We start from the raw sequence: 21,778 nt of genomic DNA on the forward strand, positions 1-21,778 counted from the left end.
TAGTTGGAAGTTTGTACCCTTTGACCAACATCTCCCCATTTCACCCACCTCCCTGGCCCCTGGTAACCACCATTCTAGTCTCTGTTTCTATGTGTTTGGCTTCTTTAGATTCCACATGTAGGTGAAATCATATAGCATTTGTCTTTCTCTGTCGGACTTATTTCACTTAGCTTAATGTCCTCAACGTCCAGCCATGTTGTTGTGAATGGCAGGATGTCCTTCTTTCTCAAGGTTGAATAATATTCCATTGTGTATATAGATCACATCTTCTTTATCCATTCATTGACAGACAAGGGTTGTTTCCATATCTTGGCTTTATAATCCTGTATGAAACATGGGAGTACAGATATCTTTTTGATATCCTGTTTTCATTTCCTTGGGGTATATACCCAGAGTGAGATTGCAGGTTAACACGGTGGTCCTTTTTGTAAAATCTTTTGAGGAACTTCCATACTGTTTGTTTGTTTGCTTACCAGTTTTATTTTTAAAAAAATTTTATTGGAGTATAGTTGATTTACAAATGTTGTGTTAGTTTCAGGTATACAGCAAAGTGAATCAGTTAATACATATATCCACTCCTTTTATTTTAGATTCTTTTCCCTTATGGGCCATTACAGAGTATTGAGTAGAGTTCCCTGTGCTATAGAACAGGTTTTTATTAGTTATCTATTTTATATATAGTAGTGTGTATATGTCAGTCCCAATCTCCCAATTTATCCCTCCCCCCTTAGAGTCACGGATGTAGAGGAATTTCCATACTGTTGTCCATAGTAGTTGCACCAATTTACATTCCCACCAGCAGTGCCCAGGGATTCCCTTTTGTCCATATCCTTGCCAACACTTATCTCCTGTCTTTTTTTTTTTTTGCGGTACGTGGGCCTCTCACTGTTGTGGCCTCTCCCGTTGCGGAGCGCAGGCTCAGCGGCCATGGCTCACGGGCCCAGCCGCTCTGCGGCACGTGGGCTCTTCCCAGACCGGGGCACGAACCCGCGTCCCCTGCATTGGCAGGCGGACTCTCATCCACTGTGCCACCAGGGAAGCCCTCCTGTCTTTTTGATGATAGCCATTCTCATAGGTGTGAGTGATATTTATTTAATTGTGGTTTTAATTTGCATGCCCTAAACTCAGTTTCTTAATAGGCAAAAATTACCTTGTAGGGTGTGGTAACATCTGAATGAAATAATATATGTTAAGTGCATAATTCCACAGCTGGAATGTAGGTGTTCCATAATCGTTAAATTCTGCATTGTTTGGGAGGGGAGATTTGCAGCATTTGGACAGAAACTCTGAAGTTATCCAGTCTAGTTCCTTAATGAGAAAAATGAGGACAAGACTTACTCGAGTTGATTTACCAGCTAAGCCACAAATAGGTGTTCTGGCTCCCAGTGTTGGTGGCCACTGCCTGCCTGGGACTGGTTCCCAAAGCCAAAAAGAAACCCGTGGCTGTCAGCTCATAAGCAACTAGAGATTCAATCCAGGATGGGGAGTGAGAGCTCAGGGTTGGAGATGTCAATTTGGGAAGACCAGAAGTCAGGGGCAAGCGTGGCCGTGGAGCAGATGTGGTCCCCACTGCCTGATGGCCTTTGCCTTGCGGGGCCAACATTATTCATGAAGGGCCTGGAGGGAAGGAAGGGAGCTTGAGAAAGAGAATGTGAGCAGGGAGAGGGATGGAAGAACAAGAGAATGTGTCCCAGGAGCCCAGGTTCACAAAACCCACGCAATGGGTGGGATGTCAATGCTTGCCGAATGAATGAGAGAAGGAGTGGGTGATGCGTGTTGGGCCTGCTTTCTGTGTGCCAGTCATCTCGTTTATAATAATCCTTCTGCAGATGAGGCACAGAGAAGTAAAGTGATTTGGCCAAGCTCAGGCCCAAGGAAGTTCTTTCAGAATCTGCTCTTTTCATTTAACTACCTTGCTGTAACTGCAAATGAATGGATGAATAAGTGATTGAATTTCCATTTTACCTGTAAAGAAGTAACAACAGAAGGGTAAGTGACTTTCCTATAATTACAGAGTAATCAGTGGTAGAGTCAGAGCTAGTTAGCTCTTTTGATTCCTAGTTCAATGAGCTGCTAACTCGGGCTGTGTCTCTGTACCACCTGGGCAGGCCCTGGGCCCTCCCACTGCCCCCTCCACTGAGCCAAGTTATTATCTGCAATGCAGCCGTGGCCACACGTCCCCCTCAGAGTGCTCTTGCCCACGTTTCCAAAAGTGGGAGCAGTGGAAAGAGCCCAGGATTATGGTTAGAAGATCTGAGTTTGGGTTCCAGTTTGGCTGAATGACCTTGGGCAGGTGAAGAAGACTCTCTGGGTCTCAGTTTCTCTCTCTGGAAAATGGGGATAACAGTGCCTCCTTTTCGGTTGTGAGGCATGATTGAGAGAAGGTATACGACATCCCGGACAGGCTGCTGGCAGGTAGGAAGCACTGAGAAAGTGATCAGTTTCCCTCCTTCAGTTCCCTCTCTGCCTTCTTCTCTTTCTCCCTTCCTCTGACTTCAGATTCCATGTGGCAGAGGATTGGCTCTTTATTGAAACAGCTGGATTTCTTTGTTTAATCTTGATTCAACAAATAATTATTTATTTGTTTTTAATTGAGGTATAATTGATTTATGATATTATATTAGCTTCATGTGTACAACAGAGCGCTTTAATATTCTTATAGATTATACTCCATTTAAAGTTATTACAAAATAATGGCTGTATTCCCTGTGCTGTACAATATATCCTTGTAGCTTATTTATTTTATACGTAGTAGTTTGTGCCTCTTAATCCCCTACCCCATCTTGCTATTCTCTGCTTCCCTCTTCCCATTGGTAACCACTAGTTTGTTCTCTATATCTGTGCATCTGTTTCTGTTTTGTTACATACATTAGTTTGTTTTATTTTTTTAGATTCCACATATAAGTGATAATATTTGTCTTTCTCTGTCTTACTTTACTAAGCATAATACTCTCTAGGTCCATCCACATTGTTGCAATCGGCAGAATTACATTCTTTTTGATGGTCGAGTAATATTCCATTGTATGTATGCCGCATCTTCTTTATCCATTCATCTGTTGGTGAACACTTAGGTTGCTTCCATATCTTGGCTATTGTAAGTAATGCTGCCGTGAACATTGGGGTGCATGTATCTTTATGAATTAGTGCTTTCATTGTCTCTAGATATATATCCAGGAGTGAAATTGCTGGGTCATATGGTAGTTCTGCTTTTCTGAGGAAGCTCCATACTGTTTTCCTTAGTGGCTGCACCAATTTACAATCCTACCAACAGTGTACTAAGGCTTCCTTTTCCCCAGATCCTTGCCAACATTTGTTATTTTGTAGACTTTTTGATGATGGCCATTCTGACAGGTGTGAGGTGATACCTCATTGTGGTTTTGATTTGCATTTCTCTATGATTAGTGATTGTGAGCATCTTTACATGTGTCTGTTGGCTGTCTTCTGTTGGTATATCTTTTTTGGAAAAACTACCTATTCAGGTCTTCCAGCTATTTTTAAATTTTCTTTTTTTGTTTGTTTGTTTTGATATTGAGTTGTGTGAGCTATTTATATATTTTGGATATTAACTCCTTATTGTTCATACTGTTTACAAATATTTTGTCCCATTCAGTAGGTTCTCTTTTTGTTTTGTTGATGGTTTCCTTTGCTCAACAAATATTTATTGAGCACCTACTACATACCAGGTGCTGTTCTAAGCCCTGAGAATACAGCTCTGATAAAATGTAGGCAAGAATCCAGGGTGCCTCTTGGAACTGATGTTCCACTGTGGCTCTTACTCTGCCTCGTGCTGCTGTATCTTTTCAGCTGTGACGAGGACCTGGTTATCTTCATCCCTTTCTTAGGAAGATTTCGAGTGAGCAGCTTCATCCCAGCCATAGAGCCCGGTTATACCAAGGGGAAGCCGTGGCTTGGTCCTTGACTCAGGAGCTGGCCATTGTTGGGGCCACAGACGCCAGCATGGGGGTGTCTCCAGCTGTCCAAGGTCAGGCCCATGTCCACAGGCCCCTGGCTCAATGTGACTCTGTACTGAGGAGCTCAGGGTTTGCAGGGCAAGTGGCTACGAAAACACTTAGTGATGCTCACCATCAGCAACAAACTTTGGGAGCAGAAACAAGGCTTTATCTGCTTACAAACCACAGGCCTGGCCATTCCTGTTCTCAGTGCTGTCCCGGGCCCTGCCATCAGCCTCTCATCTGAGCACTACTGTCCCTGGCCCTCAGCCCTTTGATTCATGGCTGTTCCATCTCACGCATCAGCCTCCTCTCACCTGCCAGCTTCACTGAAGACCGTTTTAGGAGAACATGACCTTATCCCTCCACCGGGGAAAATTGGTCGTGGAGAGAAGGTCAGGGGCTTAGTCCAGGTCAGGACTTGGCTGCTTTCTGCAAAGGATTCAGGTAAGAAAGGCCCGATGCTGCCCTTCGCTGTTGGCAATGGACACCAGGGGAAACCAGATGAGGTTATAAGGGAGGGGAAATCTCAAAGACATATCACAGTCTCCTGTTTAGAAACACGTGCTCTCTGGCTGGTGTATTTTTTTTTTTTTTTGTGGTACGCGGGCCTCTCGCTGTTGTGGCCTCTCCCGTTGCGGCGCACAGGCTCCAGACGCGCAGGCTCAGCGGCCATGGCTCACAGACCCAACCGCTCCGCGGCATGTGGGATCCTCCCGGACCGGGGTACGAACCCGCATCCCCTGCATCGACAGGCGGACTCTCAACCACTGCGCCACCAGGGAAGCCCTGGCTGGTGTATTTTAATTAAAATTACAGCTCCGAAGCCTCTTAAAATTTAAGTTCTGTCTTCACTGTGCTTTGCACTGAGTGTTGAGGGGCATTTCTTCTGCCCCAGTTCTCTGCTCAGTGGTGTGTCCTGGGATATCTTGCTGTGACCTGGTCTGGGGATGGGTATGTAGAACGTTCCAGAGTGCTTTACGCTCTGGCTAAATTCCTAAAGACTCCTCATTAATCCAGGAATGAACGGTTCACTGGGCATTGTAAAGTCGAAGATTAATTGGAGACTGAGGTCTCTTAGCAAAGAAATTATACACTTTTCTCCCACTTGCATCTTTCACTAGTTTTTTCTTTGGAGTGGCTTTTGTTTGCCTGTGGCTCAGATACAGCACAGTGGTTTCTGCAGCAAACATCATTTTCCAATGGGAAGGGTGTCTGGCCCGGAGAGTATTCAGTCCTGGATGGCTTTGTGTCGCTGGCCCTGCTGGGAGATGAGGGGCTTGTGCTGGGCTGGGGATCTGGGCTCCAAGAAGTCCTGGCAGCCAGGTTTCCCTGAATCCCAGACCCAGTGGCCTGGCTCTGCCCCTAGTCACCGGCCGCTGCAGGGCTCATTTCCACAGGCCCTTCAGTATCCTACTTATTAGGCACCTGCTTTGCAAGGCAGCATCTGAGCCAGGGAGAGGGCTTCTCATCACCCCAGGCTCCGGGGCACCTTTAACCTGAGGGTTTCCAGGTATGTCCAGGTATGTGGCTTTTTGAAGACTGCTCCATTTCTCTCCTTTCTTCTTTCTGTTTTTTTTTGCATTAATCTTCCCATTGTCACACTTTACTGAAATCCATTCAAAGCTAATAGTATTTTTCAAGAGTATCAGTTGCTTTGGCTGGTAAGACACAATTTTGTAGGTGTCTTTATAGCCAATGAGTGAAGTCATTAGAAAAAAAAAATCCTTTTTGTTGTGGAATTTTACAACACTGTCCACCAGTTATCAGCACTTTTGTTTCATTTGTTTTCCTCCACTGTCCCTGTCTTTTGGTCTTTCTGTGGAGTATTTTAAAGCAAATTCCAAATATGGCATCATTTCACATCTAAATACTTCAAAAAGTAACTTCAACCAGTGAGAACTAAAAAATAAAATAAGGTAAGCAAAACCTTCAATTGCCTGCCCCCCTCTCAAACCACAATACCATTTGTAACAGCCAATAAAATTAACGCTGATTTCTTCGAATCAGGATCCAAATAAGGTCCATACATGGTTACTCGGTGTGCAAGTGTTTTAGGAATGATTTCTTTTAATTTGGAATTTTTCAGCGATTACCGTGTTAGTGCCAGTTGTTGAGTGCTTCTTGTGGGCCCTGACGATGATACCGAATTCTCACTACATCCCGGCAGGGTGTTCCGCCCATTTTATAGATGTGGAAGGGGATTCAGCAGCTTGCCCCAGGTCATGAAGCCCCAACTGGCCCCGAAGTGTTAGCTTTTGCAGCTTGAGTTTATGTAGAACAGGATTTTCTGTTTGAGTGCAGGCAGTTAAAACATTTCCAGTCTTCTGCTGCTTCCTTCCAAAGGGAAAGCACCCTCGGTAGAAGTGTTTGGACTTCTGGGGTGAAGCATATGGTTCCTGACCATTGTGCTTCTGCCAACTAAGCTTCCATCTGTGCCTGTGCTCCATCGCTGGCGTGTCCGAATGTGTTCTGCTTCTTCTGTGAAGCAGTAGTTTTGAATATGCCACTGCTGTTGGAGATGACTCCTGGGGGAGGTGACAACTGAGCAGAGAGCGGCCCGGTCTTATGCTGAGTCCATGCTGAGTCCTCACACTCATTCCTCATCATGGCCCTCCAGGTAGGTGGTATGGTTATCTCCATTCCCCAAGGAGGCAGCGAGGGCTCAGAGAGGAGATGTCACTAGCCCAAGGTCAGAGCTAGTAAGTGGCAAGGGTAGAAGGTAGGCTTTTCACTCCACAGCTCTGGATGCTACCATGGCACTTTCACGGCAACACTACCTTCTGTGCTGTTTCCCCCACTCAGGGTCCTGCTCCAGGACCTCACTATGCCAGTGTTTTATCCTGGAAAATTTTAAAGATACAGAAAAATTGAGAGAGCAAAACAATTCCCCGTATACTCCACCTAGATGAAACACTTAACGTTTTATCCTATTTGCTTTATCTCTGTATTTATGTTTCTGTATATAATTTTCTGAACTATTTGGAAGTAAGTCGCTGGCGATCATGATCCTAAGTATCCTAAATGTTTCAGCTCCTTCTCCAAAAATATTCTTCCACATTTTGGACCACATTGAAGGGAATTGTAGCATTCCCTTACTGTCACCTAATATGCAGCTCATTCTCCAGTTCCAAAATTTCCCGAGTCATCCTCAAAGTTTCTTTTAAATAGTTGAAAAAACATTTCTTTTGACCTAAGATCCAGTCAGAGCACAGCGGTTACACTTGGTTGTCTTATCTCTTCCAGTTCTTGTAACCTGGAACATTACAACTTTATTTCTGGGCTTGTCTGTTCCTTTGCCCCTGTATTTCCGACAAGCTGGCAGCTGAGCCCAAAGTTCTGATTAGGTTCAGAGTATACACGTCTGGAAGAATGCTTCATGGGGATGCCGTGCGCTCCATATAGCCTGTGTCAGGGGTCCCAGCACTGCTGACCACAGGTAGAGTGTGCATGTTAGTGACATTTTTCTAAAAGCTGAAGAAGAGTTGGTGTGAGCAGAGCATCTCTGAGTCAGTAGCTTTGCGTTATCCATGCAGCCTGTTCCTGGTCCTCTCTCTTCTTTCCTGGGCACTGGATAGATGGGGGACATCTCCAGGCTTGGCCCACACGTTTCCACTGTCCCACCGCTTACCCCATCCCACCCCATCATATTTAGGAGGGCATAGCTGAGGAGTACCTGTTTTAATCACCTCTTATTTGCCCCCTTGGCAAGGGAGGGATTCCTGCCCTGGAGTTGAGTTATAGGGATCCTGACCATTCATGGCAGCCAACACTGGACAGATGAGGCTGAAAGCAGCTTATTAGTAACAGATTCACAGCCCACTGCACGTCACACGGGGTCACACAGGAGCACCCTAAACAGCCGGGGGCAATGGGAGGCAGGCTTTGTAGTATCACGGGGGTGGGGTGCCCACTGCTTCCTGTAGGAGGATGTGATTGGCTTGTTAGAATAAGTCCACGGGCTGGCAGCAGACTGAAACCTGCTTGGGGATAAGCAGGTACTGTGACTGGCCCCCTTGCTAAGCAGGGTTGTTTGGCTGAGGGAGCTGAGTGGGAAGGAACTTGTGGTTAGGACATTCGAAGCCTTTGTGGTTTCAGATGTCAAGGGAGGACATCATATCAGGCCTTAGTTTTCGGCTTTTTGCTGTAGTACAACAACGCACCTACAGTATGCTCTCTCCATGCAGGCACCCCCCTCAGCATTTCATCTTAGTCATTCATCTACTGGTCGTACCAACCCTCTGAGGCAGGTGCTGTTATCAGCACCACTTCATAGATGAGGAAACTTAGGCCCAGGAGGTGAAGTGCCTTGACCAAGGTCCCACAGCCGGAAGGGATGATTGGAAAGCTCCTCCAGGCTGCCCTCGGGAGTCTGTGCCCACACAATTGAAAATGACGTGAGATCTAGAGTGAGGGGAGGAGGATGAATCCAGGCTCCGCCTCGGTGGGCAGTTACGCTTGCTAAGCCCCAGTCTTTTCATTTATTGTGCAAGAGCAAGAGGGACCATCCCAAGAGGGTGTTGGTGACTCTGGGAGATGCTCCTTGTCTGGTCCACGGCTGGTCTCCTGGATGCAATTCTCCTCCATCCAGGTGAAGGGCAGGTTGTGGACTGAAACCTGCTGCTTGGGGCAGGTTTCAGTCCTGCCCCAAGAAGAGAGAGGACCAGGAACAGGCTGCATGGATAACGCAAAGCTACTGACTCAAAGATGCTGCTGCGGGGAACCTGCTTTTCTGAATGACAGGGAGGAGGGAGGTGGTGGGAGCGGTTTCTTGGGGGTCTTCATTTCTCTTTCCACCTCCTTCCCAGTGTGTTATTCTTTCCTTTTCTCTTTCACAACAAACAGCGAACTGCTCTCTGCAAGAATCTGATCTCAGTCGTTCACACTGCATGAGAATTGAGATCGAAATGTTGCATTTTCCCAAGGGTGAGGCTGTATTTCTAATTGTGGAAAATTATATCTCTTAATAAAATAATTGCAGATGCCATTACATTGGTGGTGTGTGTGTATGTGTGCCTGCATATGTGCGTGCATGTTCCTTGACCTCCTTAGAATTCCAGACTATGCGCTGAGGAGGACATGGAACAGTGGACATTCTATAGCCCATAGAGCTGTGCAGACTTAGGTAAGACACCCTATGTCTTGTAGCCTCAGTGCCCTCATCTCTAAAATGGGAATACTGTAACAGTAGTTTCTACCTCATGGGGTTCTTATGAAGATTAAACAAAGTAATGTTGGAAAGCACCAAGTAAAGCACTTGGCACAAGACGGCTCCAAATGTGATAAGTATTTATTATTATAATATAACTGTGATAAATTGTTATTATTATAATCGTGATCCTTGTCTTTGGGGGTGGCCAAGCTCCCCGACCCAGGGTAAGTCCTGTCCGGTGGCTGGTCTCCGGTTTACTGGCTCACAGAGATAATCCATCAGTATATTCTTTCAGTGGCCTGTCCCCAGGACTAATGGAAAATCCCAATGCCTCCTCCCTGCCGGTGGAGCTGCCTACCTGTTCTGCTGACCGTTTGTAAGTGTTTTCCCTCTTGCATAAGAGAGGCCCACGAGAGAGGAAAAGTCAATAGTGCAATTAAGAAACATGCTTTGCTTTTTGCTGTCGCCTGGAAAGCGTGTCATGTTTTTTCCTCAGTCGGATCTCGCAAGGTTCAAAAATGACCTTCTGGGCCATTGTTTCCTCATAGAATGGCTAAAGGATGTGGTAGTTGTTGACATTCACCTGTGCTGTTCAGTCTCCTTCCTGCAGCATGCAACCTCACTGCCCTGGGTGGGGCAGAATGGGGGAGGGGGGAGCTTCTTAGAGCCAGTCATCATGTCGTCAGCATCCTTCTTGTTCATGTTTGCAAGAACAGCGGCCACCTTTGGCTGAGCCCTTTGGTGCCCCAGGCGCTGTGCCAAATCCTAACATTATTACTGCTGACGATAGCAGTATTATTACTGCCCTGGGAGGTACGGCCATCCTGGGATACGAGGAGGGAGATCTTAAATCTCAGAGAGGTTAAGTGACTTTTTTCAAGTCACCCAGCTGGCAAATGCCGAATCAGAGATTTGAACCAAGTTAAAGGTCTGATTAAGTTCATATTCCCATACGATCTTGTGTTTTTTATGGTTGGGGGAAAGGATGTTGAAATCTGAGTCTAGTATGTGACAGAAATGTTAACCTATCTTGAAAGAAGCATATTATCAAGGTACGTGAGTTAAAGGTCATTGACAAATCTATGGAATCCATTATCCTTTAGTTAATGGGGAGACCCTGGGGCTTTGAGAACTTGACTTTGAGTCAGAAGAGGCACAGGGGGCAGTAGCATCGTGGTCGCTTGTTCAGGGACTTGCTGTTCCTGATACTGTGATGTCAAGAGTGGCCATTCCTCTGGGTTCCCAGATTTGGGCTGAATCCCTTGCTACATTCAGCAGGTGGACGGTAACAGATTCACACCCTGGAACATCCCTAGGGGCCCAGGGTCCTCACATGCAGTTCCAGGTTGGAGGCCATCTCATGGGTCTAACTAGTGAGGCCCCCCAAAGTAGAGTGGGGTGGCGAGCTTCTGTGTAGTCAGAGTTCTGATACCTGTAACTAAAGACCTTGACATCTCATTCCTCAGTCAGGTGGCACTTAGCAACTCTTGACTGTAATCTCCATGAGAGTGGGACTGTATGTGTTCTATACACCAGGGTTCACAGGACGGTGCCTGGTACATCACAGGCACTCAGTAAATGTTTGTTGAGTGAATAAGCAATGGGCAAAGATGGAAGTCCGCTGTCTGTCCCTACTGCGCCCCTTCCTCTATAAGCAGACATGTATCCTAGGCTGCTTAAGGGCAGGGTGAGCTATGCAAACAGGACCAGCCACCAGGAGAGAGAGTGTGTGTGTGCATGTGTATGTGTGTTTGCGAGCGTGTGTGAGCGTGGTGTGTATCTGTCACCGCTCTAAATCTAGCTGGCCCTGGTCTGGGGGTCCTCCAAGGGGCAAAGTGATGTTTTTATTTGATGCCCGGCTGGGCCTGGAGAGCCTCCCATGGTGCAGTGCGTGACAGTGGAATTGCATCCACTTCTCCTTGGTGAGGTTTAGGGGACCACAGAAGGGCAACAGGCCGTGTGTTTGTGATTTGGGGAGCAGGAGTAACTGGCTGCCTACTTGAGAACACCAGGATGTTTTTACCTGCTTGGCGGTGGCTTTACTTCTCCTTTAGCCTTCTGCCTGGGGGAAGAAGTCAGTTATTTTGAGGCTGGACTGGCCCTGGCTGCTGAATCAGAGTTAATCAGTAACAGTGGAGAAAACACTGCTTTCACACCTGTGTGGTCTCATTAACTAGCATCTGTTCTTTGGAACAATTAATAAATGATACTTTCTGACCTGTTAGATTTCCTTCTCACATAGAGCTCTTCCTTTCTGTTTACTTTTGCTTGTCAAGTCTGACCAAGTCTTAGGAGTCTTCTCTGCTCTTCAGCCTGTCAGGAGTGAAAATGGATAACTGGGCCAGTTAGCCACGTCATTGGAGTACTGATCGTCACACCAAATCTCCTTTTTTCCATGAGTCTCTGCAGTGATGCAGAAATGCCATTCACAGTGAGGACAGTTTTGATTCTCAGCCTCAGACTATGAGGAACTCTGCATCCGTGGATCTGTCAGACTCCTTCTGGGCATTGAGATGTTTTTCTCTGCATTGAATTTATTGGAAATGAAAGTAAGCAAAGTGGTTTTACACACCTCACAGTGGTCAAAGAGTTGCTACGCTTTCTTCATCCATTTCTTGAAAACTCAAGGACATTGGTCATTATACTGGCCTGGGATATGCTGATGCTTGCAGGCATTACTAAGACCAGTGGGGCTATTTTCTTCTCTACCGAATGGCCCCAGATTGCTGTGCTTTTGAGTTGTCACCTTTGTTTTTCATCTTTTTTCTGCTTTTCCTGTGACACAGGTGGTGCTGGAGAGGATTGTAGGGGCTTTGCAAGGTGGATTTAGATTACACATGGATGTGATCCACCTGACTCGACACCACGGAGGGGGCACATGCGCCCCGCCTCCACTCCTTCCATCACGGAAGGTCTTGTTGACCCTCACAGGGAAGGCAGGCCTCCACCCAGAGGCAAAAGCATCAAGGTAGAATTTAAGAGCATGCTTTTGTTTTCATTGTATTTATTCTGACGTTTACCAGCTGTTTATAGAGGGAATCCTGATTTCATAATTCAGCAGTGTCATGAAGTTTCTTCTAGAATAACCGCATTTTCGTTTACAAAGTCTGAAGAAAAATCACAGTACAGGTGGAGGGCGGATCAGGCAACACCGGCCAACTTGGTTCTTAAATGGCCGAAGTTGGGAAGCTCTGGCTTTCCCCGAGAGCTCTGTGTCTCCAGCTGTAGCACTCACACCAATCTTGTTAAAAATGAAGATTCTGAGTCAGTAGATCCCGGCTGGGGCACAAGAGTCTGCATTTTTAACAAGCTCCCTCCTAGGTTATGCTGCTGCCCTGGCCTCTGGCGACTCCAGGTTTGATCCACAGACCAGCAGCGTCAGCATCAGCGGGAAGCTTGTTGGGGTGCCAGCCCTCAGTCCCATCCCTGGACCTGCCGTATCTTCACTCACCAGACCCCCAAGTGGTTCCCGGGCACATTAACATTCGGGAAGCCCTGATCGTACATGCTGCTGCTGGGGTGTCCTCAGTGTGCAGTGAGGCCTGCCGAGCAGGCAGTTAGAGCCCGTGCCTGAACTACTCATGTGGAAGCGGGGTTTCCATTTCCTTGTTTCCAAATCACTTTACAAAGAGCTCATGGAAGGATGTTTCCAGGCCTGGCATTGCCCTCTCTTAGGAACACACCTTCCAGAGCTTTCCATTCCACCACATGTCCACCTCTGCTCCTGTTTGCACTTTGAGACCCATGTCCTCTGCGTAGCTGCCTCACTATCTGGATTCTCAGAAGCCGACGCCTGTGGCTGGTGCATGGCTGGACAGGGGACATCTATCTTTCTTGGCACTGCTGCTCCCAAAGGATATAATTGGCTTGACAGATGTGTTCTGGCTGCAGCCACTCAGGGTGGGGTGAGGAATCGTGCAAAAGGCTGGGTGCGCGAGGCTTTAAAAAATGGCCACGAGGATAGTGTCCCTGGGGAGGCAAAGGAGGTGAGGAAGGACAGTGCTCAGCGGTGTGCCAGCTCCCTGTCCCTGCGGCCAGCTGTGTGGGGAGGACACAGGAATCGAGGCTCTGGGGTCTCTGAGAGTGGGAGCTGCAGGACCATTACAGCGATGACAGCCTGTGGGTGGCAGATTGTATATGGAAGGTGGCTGCAGCCATATCTCTCATCTTACCTGCTTTTCTTTTTTTTTATTATTATTATTATTTTTTTGCGGTACGTGGGCCTCTCACTGTTGTGGCCTCTCCCGTTGCGGAGCACAGGCTCCGGACGCGCAGGCTCAGTGGCCATGGCTCACGGGCCCAGCCGCTCCGCGGCATTTGGGATCTTCCCGGACCGGGTCACGAACCCGTGTCCCCTGCATCGGCAGGCGGACTCTCAACCACTGCGCCACCAGGGAAGCCCTTACCTGCTTTTCTGTAATGCGGACTTTGCCACACCCCTGCCAAGAGGTAGAGTAGGGTCCCCTCTCTTGAATCTGGGCTGACCTTATGTAACCCAGTGATGCCACAAGACTCCGGAGGCTGGGTCAGAAAAGCCATTCAGCTTCTGCCTGGTCCTCTTGGAACCCGCAATCTGGATGAAGCCAGCAGAATGAAGAATTCTGACTATGCTGAGACTGCGGTGCTGGAGAAGTATGTGAGGTGCTCCAGGCGGCAGCCCCAGCTGAGCTCCTGGCCAACAGCCGGCACCCACGGTGGCCACGTGACAGGCCATCCTGATGTCCAGCCCGGTCAAGCCTGCAGGTGATGCAGCCCCAGCTGACATCTATCTGCTGTGACCACATGAGAGATTCTCAGGGAACTCTGCCTAGCTGGACCCTTCTCAGTTTTCTGATCCACAAAATCATGGGCAAAACAAAATGGTTGGTTTCAGACATTAAGTGTTGGGGTAATTTGCTATGCAGCCAGAGTAACTGGAGTGTTCTGGAAGCTTTGGTTTTTACAAGTATATTCTCAAAAACAACTCTAAAACAAAATTCTTCTTCCTTAGTTTTATTTAAAAACACTGGGGCGCAGTGAGTAGGTTGTTACAAAATGAATCCCCCCACCCCCCCAAAAGAAAGCCTGCAAACTGTCTAGTAAAAACTTGCAGATGGAGGCAAGAGTAAAATGATAAGGGTGATAAAATGCTGCTTTCTGTTCATGCTCTGTTAGGTACTTTATATTCTTTCATTTTATTTTTACTCGCACACTTTAAGGAGTGCCCATTTTATAGATGGGACGACTGAGGCTCAGAGATGTTAAGGAACTCACTAAGAGACACACAGCCGGAGCTGGAGTTTGAACATGGATGGACCTGACTCCATAGCCTGTCCTGCAGCAGATGGAAGAATTGTTAACATGGAGAGCTAAATCTCTAAGTCTCCTTTCCTTAAGGACAAGGGCTCAGGACCCTTAGAGATCATTCCGTTCAGTGCTGGGCCCTTCAGGGTCACCTGGGGAGTGTTTTAAAATCCACATATCAGGCCCAGTCTACCCTACTGTAGGTCTGGGGTAGGGTGTCTCCAGTGGTTCTGACCCATCTCCATTTGTCACCTCTGGCTTAGCCCAACCTCCCGTGTTGCAGGTGAGGGCACTGAGGCCCAGTGAGGAGAAGTGGCTTGTTCTGAAGCCCAGAGCAGCTTAATGGCAGAGCTGGGGCAGAGAGCAGGTTTCCCAACGCCCAGACAGCATGCTCCCCCGTGTCTCACTTTGGAGGAGGCTTGGAGGGCCGTTAGCAGAAGTTACCTTACACATCAGTGACGGGATCTCAGGGCACTTGCAGTAAGATCCTGCAGTAGAAATGTTCTGGACACAGTGCTGAACAAAACAGTCAGGGGCCGGCACTGCTTTCTTCTTGAAATTACATAAATAAACGGACGGAGGGACAGAGTTTTAGGACTTAAAACCTCCACTGCGGGGAGAGGGAGGGGAAGAGAGGAAGAGAGAGAGACAGAGAAAGAGGGAGGGACATGTATAGAGAGACACAAAAGACAGGTTGAATTTTAGGTCTCTTGTAGGTACATGATAGGATTCAGTGTGAGGCTGGTCAGACTGAGGGTGTTTTCTGTGGCAGCTGTTCAAAGTCCTGAACAGACATCAGATTCTGCAGTCACTGGGCTCTGAGGACACAGCCCTGGAGTGATCCCCAGCCTCTACACCCTCCCAGTGCAGCTGGACATACAAACAAATGATGACCATACAAAGGCCCAAGTCTAGGGTAGAAACCAAGGCTGTGAGACCCCTGATTCTGTCCCAGGGCTGGGATGGCTTTAAGATGACCCACCATCTAGGTTTTTCCTAAGACGGGCTTTTCCGGGGACACAAGACTTTCAGTGCTAAAGCCAGGAGAGTCCTGGGCAAACCCAGACTGTTGGTCACCTGGGTGTGGTTCCCTAGACGAGAGGACAGCTGACCTCCGCGTCCTCCCCATCCTGGTGTTGGTGCCGCTTTTCCTGGAAGCCCAAGCCAGAGCCCTTGGAATCTGCTTTGACCACCCACCTCCCATGTGCACGTTCTTCCATTCTGTCCTGCCCTTTCCTTCACTCTGCAGCAGTCTCTTGCTGGGACAGCTGCCGTAACCTCCTAACTCTCTCTGCCTTCCCTTCTCTGTTCTGCTGCAGTTCCCCATCTTCGCCGCTATCTGGAATGGGGAGTTTCATTCTACACTTCTCAGTAGAACCAATTCTCATTCTACACTTCCCAGTAGAACCAATTCATCATTGGTTCAAAAGCCAAATTCCTTAGCCTGGCACTCAAGCCCTGAGTCACCTGGCCCCTGTTCTCCCTCCGGCCACATCTCAAGCCATTCTGAACTGAATTCACCAGGTGAAGAGCTGAGCTGGAGAGCTGGGAGGCGGCCTGATGGCCAAGAGCTGACAAAGCAAACCTGCAGTCTCTGTCTGTTCTTCCCCCCAGGTTTTCTCTTGGTGGTAGTTCTTTCCATCCGCCTGGATGTTTTGGGCTCCCAGGATGCTTGAGGGGTCGGGAGGTGACGAGATGAGGAGGTAGCTGTTTAGAGCTGTCCAGTTTCCTGGTAGCAGCCCCAGAATGTACCGCACCCCCCTCTCCCTTCCTTCTTTCCTCTCCTCTGTGTTTCTCTCCTGTCTCTACCTTCTGTCTTCTCTTGAAGCTCAGTCTGCCTCCTGGTGGTGCTGATGGTGGCAGGGTGCTGTCTGGGGGAACGTGGAGGGAAGAACACCGCCGGTTCTTCCTCTAGTCCTGCCTGCTGCTCCCTCACCTTTGTTCAACTCAAGTCCATTTCGTTCCCAGAGACTGTGCTGCTGGCCTGGCCTTGCCCCAGTCTGAGCCACCATTCTGGACTTCGACTCCCAGTTCACTTTGGATCCCCAAGTTTCTAGAGTCTTTGTATGTCAGCCTCACAGCCGTTCTCTCATGCCCACAATTAGTCCTAGGTGGCAGGTGGCGACAGAAGATTCTACAGTCTTGGTAACTACCTCCATCTCTCCCTGGTTGGAACTGGCCGAGAACCATCAGCCGGGCAGCCTGTCCTCCCCCCGCCTCCCCCAGAGGCCAGATCGTCCGCCTGAGCGTGTGCAGCAGCCACCTTCTCCAGTGCTCAGCCCTCACGCCTCTTTCTTTGTTTCGTTTCAGTTTTACGGAGTTCTTGGATCCATTCCAGAGAGTCATCCAGCCGGAGGAGATCTGGCTCTATAAAAATCCTTTGGTGCAGTCAGACAACATACCTACCCGCCTCATGTTTGTAAGTACCATGATTTCATGGCTGATTTGACCGCTCTCCCAAGTATGAACCAAATGGCTTTTCATTTCTGCATTTCCAACCCCTGCTGATGATGGCAAGCAGCCTGAAAAAAAAAGAGGCGAGCTGCCCATCAAATTAAAATTCAGGTCCAGATCGGGATGGTCGCTGCTTGGTCATGTGAGAAGCAGTTGCCCGACGCTTTGGAAAAGAAGGGCCCTGCTTACCTGAGCTAAACGGTTACTGAGAGTAAAATAAGATGAGCAAATAGTGAACAGTTTCCTGCTCCATCTGTTTTTAAAAAAACCTCAGTTTAGCTGTACTCAGGTAACCACTTTTCTGGGTTTTGCTGGTCAGTTGACCAGTGATGAGACCACTATGTGTAATTCACCCCTGACAGCATCTCTGGTCCCAGGATAAATGCACAAGCATCCAAATAGCTGTTGGATATATTGGGACATTTTTACCTCTTCGCTCTGCCCCTTGTCGATTACAGTCTCTTACACTTCCTCTACTATGTGCCGGCCCGTGGCTGAGAGCTTAAGAAAGGATTATCTCATTTAGTCCCACCCAATATCCCAGTGAGGAAGATGTCATTATTGCCCGAATTTTGCAGGTGCAGACCTGCATCCCAGAGAGATGAGGGAACTTGCCCAAAGCCACACAAGCTAGAGAGCAGCAGAGCCACGACTCCCATCTGAGCAGCCAGCTCTGAGCCCTGCTCGCAGCCAGGAGGCTGCCCTGCAATCAGGAGCCGAGTGTCCAGGACTCCTTGCTGGAGCTCACTGGCTCCTGGAGAATTGCCTTCAGGCCTTTCTGTAGCAGAGGAAGTATTGAAGCTCCCTCTTGTTACAGAGCAATAACGCAGCTTCTGGATGGGCAGCCTTGTAGTTTGAAGCTTATTCCTATTGAGCAGCCATTGTGTGTCTTGCCTCTGGGAACTTAAATGACTGTTCCAGAGCTTTTATAGAGGACATGAGGAATATTTTTGCATTTTGAAACAAATCCCTCTGATTTTGTGGAGGAAATCTTGTTCATCGGTGATGATTGGAAAGATCCTTGTGTCTGCAAACATCCCAAAGTGCCCGGAACACTGCATGAGTATCACAGTATTATTTTAATTGCTTTTTCATAATTACTTTTCTGCTGGAAAATAAACTGGATTTTTGTAAATATCGGGGAAATTGAAAAAAGTAGGGTGCTTGTGAGTAGGGTGTTACCTTACACTTGAGTATTAAAATCAGGTTTTTTTCCATTTCTGCTCTAACTCAAATCTTCCATAAAGCCTAGAAATGGAGTAACTAGTGTGCGTCTAACTAGTTTACTCCGTGGTTTTATTAGGGGAAAAAGCTTCTGTTGATCACTTGTTTCCGTTTTCAAAGATTTCACATTTCGCGTACTGTAAAACCCAATTTGGAGTGAATGTTCATTTGGTATATTGTGAGAAATTTGTGGCTGTGTCCTAGATTTGTGAACAATGGATTGTTTTGAAGTCTAGATAAAAACCCCACAAATATTCTGGCTGCAGACACAAATAGGATGGAGCACATTTGCATGCTGGCAGTGAAGAGAAGGAGGCAGTAAAGGAGTTCTTCAGTGCTGTGGTTCTCGGAGAATAGAGGGGTATTCAGCCACAAACACTGATTCATACCCTCTAGTCTCCTAATGAAATAAGTTCAGCCTTTTGTTTTGTTAATAGTAGTTGATGAATTTCATTCATTTGGTCACAAGATTTAGTACGATTCCATAATAACACAAGGAAAGCAGTAGATACATTTGGAATATGTGTAACACAAGGTGAAAGATGCTTTGTCACCACATAAATTAGGTTTGTTCTCCTGGGTTTTATTAAGAGTTTAACACAAGACATCATTTGTCTGCTTTTGATCCTTTTAAACCTTCTGGTGTTTATAGAAGAATTTGTAATAAAACATATTTTCACTGTTTTTAAAAAATAGCTTGGTTTTCTTAGAAAGCTCAAATTTCATTATTTAATGCATAAACAGAATCCTGGGATCTCCTCTACTTCTGTTTAGAATGTTTTACTATAAAGGAAAACTTGCTAACTGTCTAATAACCAAAGTGTTTTTTAAAGGCAGCTGCTATAACCCAGATGTTTCTTTATTTGGGAAATCAGTGTCTCTGGAGTTGTGCCTATTTGCGCACGTGCGTGTGCGTGTGCGTATGCGCACGTGTGTGTGTGTGTGTGTGTGTGTGTGTGTGTGTGTGTGTGTGTGTGTGTGTGTGTGTGTGTGTGTGTGTGTGTGTGTGTTTTAAAGGAGCTACTTGTTCAAATGTCACAAAAATAATATCAGAATGTTAGGGAATTAAGTGAGCAGTAATGACATCACCAAGAAGCCCCTGGCTGGCATCTCCTCTGTCCTTGGCACCGTCAGCTGAGGTGACTATATCTGTCAACATGAAACTTGGGTGTGGTTGGACCGTTTGATTCCAGGAGCTTGTCTCCCTTGATGACTCTGAGCTCCTGTGGACCAGAGAGGCAGGCTGATCACTCTTTTCTCGCACACTGTGTCCCGACTTAACATTCCCTGGATGCTCCCAACCATCAGCTGCTCCCTTATGCAAAAGAGGTCATGCTTCCTTTCTGAGTGTGTGGAGGTTATCAGATCATCTTTGAAAGCCTACTTTTTGGTGTAGGAAGACTCCCTTGGTGTCGGGTGTTGCTTTTCAGTACTCTCTTTGTGGTCTGTAGTAGTCGTGTCTTTGTGTGTCCAGAGAACACTCCCAGGAGCTGGATGTGGGTGAGGAAAGCCATAGGAGCTGCAGGTGATGGGAAGTCAAATCAGACTGGACCCCTGCAGGCTCCTGGGGGACACGGTACTCTACAGCAAAGTGGAATCTGGAAAGAGCCGGCGGAGAGGCTCGGGTAAACTTTTAGGGACGCTCATTATCGCCCTCCTCCTTCTCACCATGGTAGGAGCAACCACAGGCAGCACCTCTTGAGTGCAGGCACGGCGCTCATCGGTTTACCAACAGCATCTTAGTGAATCCTCTCAGAATCCTTTGAGGTTGGCACTTTCGTTATCCCATCATTTCAGTGGAGAAAATGCAACTGTCATGAGGTTAAACAGCCTATCCAAGGTTTACAAGCATCAGTGGCTGGACCAGGATCTGAATGCCAGCAGTCAGAGCGCAGACGGCCTTGGAGCCACTCGCCTGTGCCGCCTCCTTGGGGGCTCAGGTGAGGTGGCCAGGTGGTGAGTGCAGCGTGTCACACACAGAAGAGCAGGCGTAAAGGCACAGGCACAGCAGAGCCAGGGCCGCGTGGGGCCCACGAATAGGCATTTGCTTGGAATGCTGTGTGCTGCAGGGGGCCGAGGGCGGCAGGGATCCAGGCAGATTGTGGACAACTTCACGTAAGTTAGTTAGTAGTTCATTCAGCAGAAAGTTACGAAGCACCTTCCTTGAGCCAAGCCCAGTGGCGGGTAGTGGAGGTGCGAAGCTGAATAAGGTGTGGCTTCTAGTCTAGTGGGGGCACAGACATGAACAGGAGTCAGGTGGTCCAGCATCCCAGGAAAGCCCTTGAAGGGCAGGCAGGACTCAGGTAGGGAACTGAAGGAATGGTAAGTGTTTCCCAATTTCTCTCCCTGGCTTAAAAAAAAATGTACCCAAGACCTGTCCTTTGCCCCTCGTTTTGCTCTGGCCATGATACTGATACGTCCAGAAGATTTACTTCTGTAGAATATCGTTGAGATCGTGTTGATTTGATACCAGGGGTTTCTGTTCTGGAATAGGATGCTTCTAAGGAAGATGGAAATAAAGTCAATTTGGGGGGAGGAGGGAAGGAAAGGAGACAAAGCTGGCTTGTGATAGTTTAATTTTTAGACACCTTTGAAAAGTCTTCACTCTTGGCTTTGTGACGGGCTATAATTGTTTGCCCACAGCAGGGCCTTTCCCAGGCGTTTGCTTGTCCTGAGTTGTCAAAAGCACCGCCCAGCACACCTTTCTGTCAGATGCTGGGAATTAGGGCACTTTGGGCCCACTGTTTTGTCTGATGTGGCTGAACCCCAGGGACAAGCTCTTCTCTGGCTAGCACCCTAACATCAGGTGCCCTGGCTTCAGCCCCTTCGGCGGTGAAAAGTGTTTGGCACATTCATGCCCTTCCCTGCACACACACTGCTCCATGCTGGGCAGATTCCCAGAAGCATGCTGGCCACACAGTGCCTTGTACCAGTGCCCAGGTTTACCCACTGTCTGCGTGTAGCAATGGCCGGGATGGACGGCACTTCCTGTGTTGGTTTCATTGGTGGATGCGCAAGGCAGGGCCCTTGCTGGAGACACTGGTCCTGTAGGGCATGGGCAAGGCGCCTGGAGTAATGGGGCTCTTCCCTGCGCCTGACCTCCCTGCACAGATGGGCTGGAGCTTAAAGTGCTCTATTCCCATACGTCTGGTTACAGGATCCTGGCATTGGTCATCTGTTCACAGGTTTCCCTGGGAACAGCAATCAGAATTTCCTGGATACTAACTAACTCTCTGCTGGGCCTCGTGGGTGAGCAGTTGGCAGGGGCTCTAGAGTGGACTGCCTCGGTCCACTCCCAGCTTTGCTAATCACTAGCTTCGTGAATTGGGAAAATCACCTCCCCTCTCAGTGCCTCAGTGTCCTTATCTGTAAAAGGGGGCTTTAACAACACTTTCCTCCCTCCCCAGGGTGTTGAGAGCTTCAAATAGGGTGACAGACTTACAACACTTCACTTAGGGTGTGATCTATAGGAAGCATTCGACAACTACTCAGTGAATTTAAATCCTGGCAACCATGCTTTGCTATGTATATCATCGCTGTACCCATTTGATAGGTGAGAACACTGAGACTCAAAGGCGATAGGTTAAGTGACATACTCAGGGTCACAGAGCTGAAAATATCAGAGCTGGGGCATGAGACTGGTTCTACTAGATCTGAGTCTGTTCCCCACGTTCATTTTGCTCCGCAGGAGCTCTGGCTTCCTCGCCTGTGGAAG

The 21,778-nt window shown here is 47.8% G+C and overlaps 1 protein-coding gene across 1 annotated transcript in view; it reads left to right on the forward strand.

Moving 5' to 3' along the window:
• Window positions 1–21,778, forward strand: part of PLPP4 (phospholipid phosphatase 4) — a 118,407-nt gene that overhangs the window by 27,423 nt on the left and 69,206 nt on the right. Inside the window, exon 2 of the mRNA XM_024756060.1 lies at window positions 16,696–16,804. Coding sequence (XP_024611828.1) covers window positions 16,696–16,804 — 109 coding nt within the window. The remainder of the gene's footprint in view (window positions 1–16,695; window positions 16,805–21,778) is intronic.

Source organism: Neophocaena asiaeorientalis, unplaced genomic scaffold (assembly GCF_003031525.2).
Source record: "Neophocaena asiaeorientalis asiaeorientalis breed wild unplaced genomic scaffold, Neophocaena_asiaeorientalis_V1.1 scaffold85, whole genome shotgun sequence".
NCBI lineage: Eukaryota > Metazoa > Chordata > Mammalia > Artiodactyla > Phocoenidae > Neophocaena > Neophocaena asiaeorientalis.